Here is a 3,937-nt window from a genome sequence, read left to right on the forward strand (position 1 = left end):
CACTCTCCCAGACCATCACAATGTTTTCCTCGAATATTCAAATGGACCCATGCATGGTTAGCCAGGTGGGGCTGCGGGGGTACGGCCGCATGAGTGGGAGTAAAGCTCCATTTATCTCATACGCTTACAGACGCACACACGTATGTGTATTTCTTTAATGCCCTCCAGCATTATTTGGATAGAGTGAAACGTCTATAAATATGTGTTGGAGTTTTCATACCTTCTTAGGAGAAACACAGAAGCCATTTGGTTCTTCATCTCCTCAACTGATCTCTCTCTCTCTCTCTCTCTCTCTCTCTCTCAAGTGCTCCTTTGTGAGTAGCTGAGTGTCCTTGGCCTAGTGAATTTTTTGGTGCAATCCGTTGCCAAAAAATGGAAAGCCAGGGATGCTGCAGCAACTTCTTTCAAAGGTCCAAGCCTTACATCGCCATGATCTCACTTCAATTTGGCTATGCGGGCATGAACATTATCACTAAGGTCTCCCTCAATAGAGGAATGAGCCACTATGTTCTCGTCGTCTACCGCCATGCATTCGCCACTGCTGTGATAGCGCCATTCGCCATCATTCTCGAGAGGTATATACAATTCACCAAACAAATTCCAAATATCCATCCATTCTGATAATTTCGTAAACTAGTCTGATGTCGCACATACCAATTTTGTTCACCTTGACAGGAAGGTTCGACCGAAGATCACGTTTCCAATTTTCATGCAGATATTTGTACTGGGTCTTCTTGGGTTAGTATATTACCTACTATGTTTTCTATACCACGCCGTCTTCATCATGTTGTGGAATAGTGCTGTCATTGTTTTTACAAGGACAGGATCTCACTCATATGTCATTGGATTCTACAGGCCAGTGATTGATCAGAACTTTTATTATGCTGGGCTGAAATTCACCTCCCCCACCTTCTCTTGTGCCTTGAGCAACATGTTACCTGCCATGACATTCGTCATGGCTGTTCTATGCAGGTACACACATACACATGCATTCACCATCATCATCATCATATTAACATGGAATTACTTACTGATCTTGAGATGGGATTGTGGTGGTGGAAACTAGGATGGAGAAAGTAGACATAAAGAAAGTAAGGTGCCAGGCAAAGGTAATAGGAACTCTAGTGACAGTGGCGGGAGCAATGTTTATGACCTTGTACAAGGGGCCTATTGTAGAGATGGTGTGGTCCAAGTCCGTCCATCCTCGTAAATCCTATGTGACAAACACCACAGATGTGACTGACAAAGAAGACTGGTTCAAGGGCTCCATTCTCCTCATCATAGCCACACTAGCTTGGGCAGCTTTCTTCATCTTGCAGGTACAAAAGAAAAGGAACATAAGGACAAAACCCACTCTCTAACTTTCTATATTCAAACAAAAAAAAAAAAAAAAACTTTCTATATTCTAATTTCATGTTGGTTTTCATTTCCAAAGACCTTTTGTTTTAGCTATTGAGTTTGAATTTCTTGGCTGTTGTGTTTCAAGGCTATAACAATGAGGAGATATACAGCTCACCTCTCCCTCACAGCACTAGTGTGCTTTATGGGCACTCTTCAGTCAATTGCTGTGACCTTTGTCATGCAGCACTCCCCTTCTGTCTGGACCATAGGCTGGGACATGAACCTTCTTGCTGCTGCCTATGCTGTAAACATCTCTCTCTCTCTCTCTCTCTCAAATGGTATATTCTTTTATAGATTGGATCTTCTTAACATATATACAATATCCAAAAGAAGTTGAGTGTTTATGCATTTTGATTATTAGTTACTAATGAAGGTTGGGTTTACACATGTAGGGAATCGTCTCTTCGAGCATTGCGTACTATGTCCAAGGGCTAGTCATGCAAAAAAGAGGGCCTGTTTTTGTCACTGCCTTCAGCCCTCTGATGATGATCATAGTAGCCATCATGGGATCTCTCATCCTTGCAGAAAAGATTTACTTAGGAGGGTAATGTCCTTTCAACACCAACCCACTTCACATCATCCTATTACATGTTTCAATTAAGGAAAAAAAAAAAAAGAATAGGAAAGAAATAAACATTGGAAAGGAAGCAATTCCCACACATGCGCACACACGTGTGTATATGCACATGTCCATGTGTGCACACCCACATCAAGATTTTGAAAATGGAAAACGACCCATGTTGCCATTTTTTCTTAAAGGTGAAAGGAAAAAAGAAAGTAGGGAACAACCATAGCCACTTGTAATTTCTAGTGATTTGATGTGTATGCATGCACTCCTCCATTCTCACATGCCTATCAAAACAAAACAAAATTTCACTTTTTTCCTTCCACCATTACAGCACCATTGAAAACAACAATCCAACGTCCCAAATATCAACACCAGAAAAATGTCTTTGATCTCCTTTTGTTCTCACTTTCCTCGTCTTCTTTTTTTTTTTTTTTTTGGTATGCCATTCACCACCCGACTGATCATTTCAACATGTGGGTGCAGTGTCCTTGGTGCCATATTGATAGTTGCAGGCCTGTACTCAGTCCTGTGGGGCAAGTACAAGGAACACAGAGAGAAACAGGCCATGGAATCCATCCCAGAGGCTATTAAGGGCATTGAAGGAAACAACCTTCCCATGATAGAAGACACTGAAGCCAATGACATTGAATCTGCGATAGCAAAAGGTAACGAGAGCTCTCTCGGTGACCAGGCCGTCAGCGTTCCCGTTAGTGTCCCACCACCCATGAAAGCTAACGGTAACTAGCCGTTAAAGTTAGTTAAAAGGAGAGAGACAAAGAGAGACAGAGAGAGAATGTAATGCTTAAGGGAGGGCAATTTTGTCATTTCCCTTCTTACCTTTTTTTTTGTTTTTTTTTGGATTAATTACGGGGCCTGGGTTTTCTACATATGTACGCTGATATTCTAATATAGTTTTGAAGAAAAATGGAAAATTTCCAGAGAATTGTAGAATCTCTTTTTAATAGAGGTTTGGTGTGTTTTTTCCTTTTCTTTTGCTTCTATCTATTGAATTCTTCTTGGAATTTTATTTTACACGTGGCGGAATCGCTGACATCGGTTGGAGGCCCGACTAACATCTAGTGGCAAAAAAAAAAAAGAGTGGAGCCCACTTTGCGGGCTCGAATCTTCCTGCAGCTATTTGCATCAGATGCCTTTATAAGCTTTTAGTATTATGGATTGTTTGCTAGCAAAACCTTCCAAAACAAATTGCTTTCTAGCAAAATTAATAGCAATTGGGCCCCACACGCTGCCTATACTTCTATTGGACATGTCCTATAATCGCCCTCTGCAGATTTTATTGTGTGGGTCCCAGTGTTGATTGACCGCTGTCCTTCTATTTGTAGTGGTGCATGCATCAGTTAATTTTATTATAAAATGGTTTGGAGCTGATGAACGGTCTAGATCCAGGGCATTGTGCCACGTGTCAAATATTGGAGATATCGCGTGGTCACGGCCACAAATGTAAAGATCTTGTGCTAATTTCCAAGCGAGAGGATTTACATTTAAAAATCTTTTCTTTACGCAGTTTCACAATGACATGTGGAAATAACTGCAGGTATATGAGAACAGGTGAGTTGATACGACTGAGAAGAGTCATCTTCCCATTCTCCATCTCAAGCGAACTGGCAGAACAACGAGAGTTTGCTAACCGATGATGCCACAAAACCTCGTATGCTTGGATATTTAGTGAGGATGCCAGCAATTTGATGATCATGAGTTATTAAAAAGCAAATATTAAATCCCTTTTGAGTTATTTAGAAAAATCGTTTGATGAGGTTGCTAAAAAGAAAAATGCAGTGGACCTTGCGCAAACCAATGGAATTTCAAGAGCATATATTGACATAATTAAGGTTACCTAGATAAACGAGTTCCCACTTATCATAGTTTTACCTCATCATTAATTATCTGGAAGAAATCCCTATTGGAGGCCTTGTACAAAACCTTAGGATCTAGCCTTCCGAAAATAAA

General features: G+C 40.7%; 1 protein-coding gene across 1 annotated transcript; it reads left to right on the forward strand.

Moving 5' to 3' along the window:
* Window positions 1-218: 218 nt before the first annotated feature.
* Window positions 219-2,944, forward strand: LOC131227760 (WAT1-related protein At5g07050-like). The gene is made up of 7 exons (XM_058223564.1): window positions 219-575; window positions 676-738; window positions 856-972; window positions 1,067-1,319; window positions 1,487-1,645; window positions 1,794-1,945; window positions 2,453-2,944. Exons 1-7 carry the CDS (start codon window positions 373-375, stop codon window positions 2,712-2,714), a joined length of 1,209 nt encoding a protein of 402 aa, XP_058079547.1. The 5' UTR covers window positions 219-372; the 3' UTR covers window positions 2,715-2,944.
* Window positions 2,945-3,937: the final 993 nt, after the last annotated feature.

The sequence above is a fragment of the Magnolia sinica genome, chromosome 15 (assembly GCF_029962835.1).
Source record: "Magnolia sinica isolate HGM2019 chromosome 15, MsV1, whole genome shotgun sequence".
NCBI classification, from domain to species: domain Eukaryota; kingdom Viridiplantae; phylum Streptophyta; class Magnoliopsida; order Magnoliales; family Magnoliaceae; genus Magnolia; species Magnolia sinica.

What these genes read in the sequence shown, in the direction of transcription:
- LOC131227760 (XM_058223564.1), top strand. Translation starts at nt 373, where the DNA reads ATGGAAAGCCAGGGATGCTGCAGCAACTTCTTTCAAAGGTCCAAGCCT. An exon ending in TTCGCCATCATTCTCGAGAG is followed by an intron (nt 576 to 675) that starts GTATATACAATT and finishes TCACCTTGACAG; the next exon opens with GAAGGTTCGACCGAAGATCA. An exon ending in TTCTTGCTGCTGCCTATGCT is followed by an intron (nt 1,646 to 1,793) that starts GTAAACATCTCT and finishes TTACACATGTAG; the next exon opens with GGAATCGTCTCTTCGAGCAT.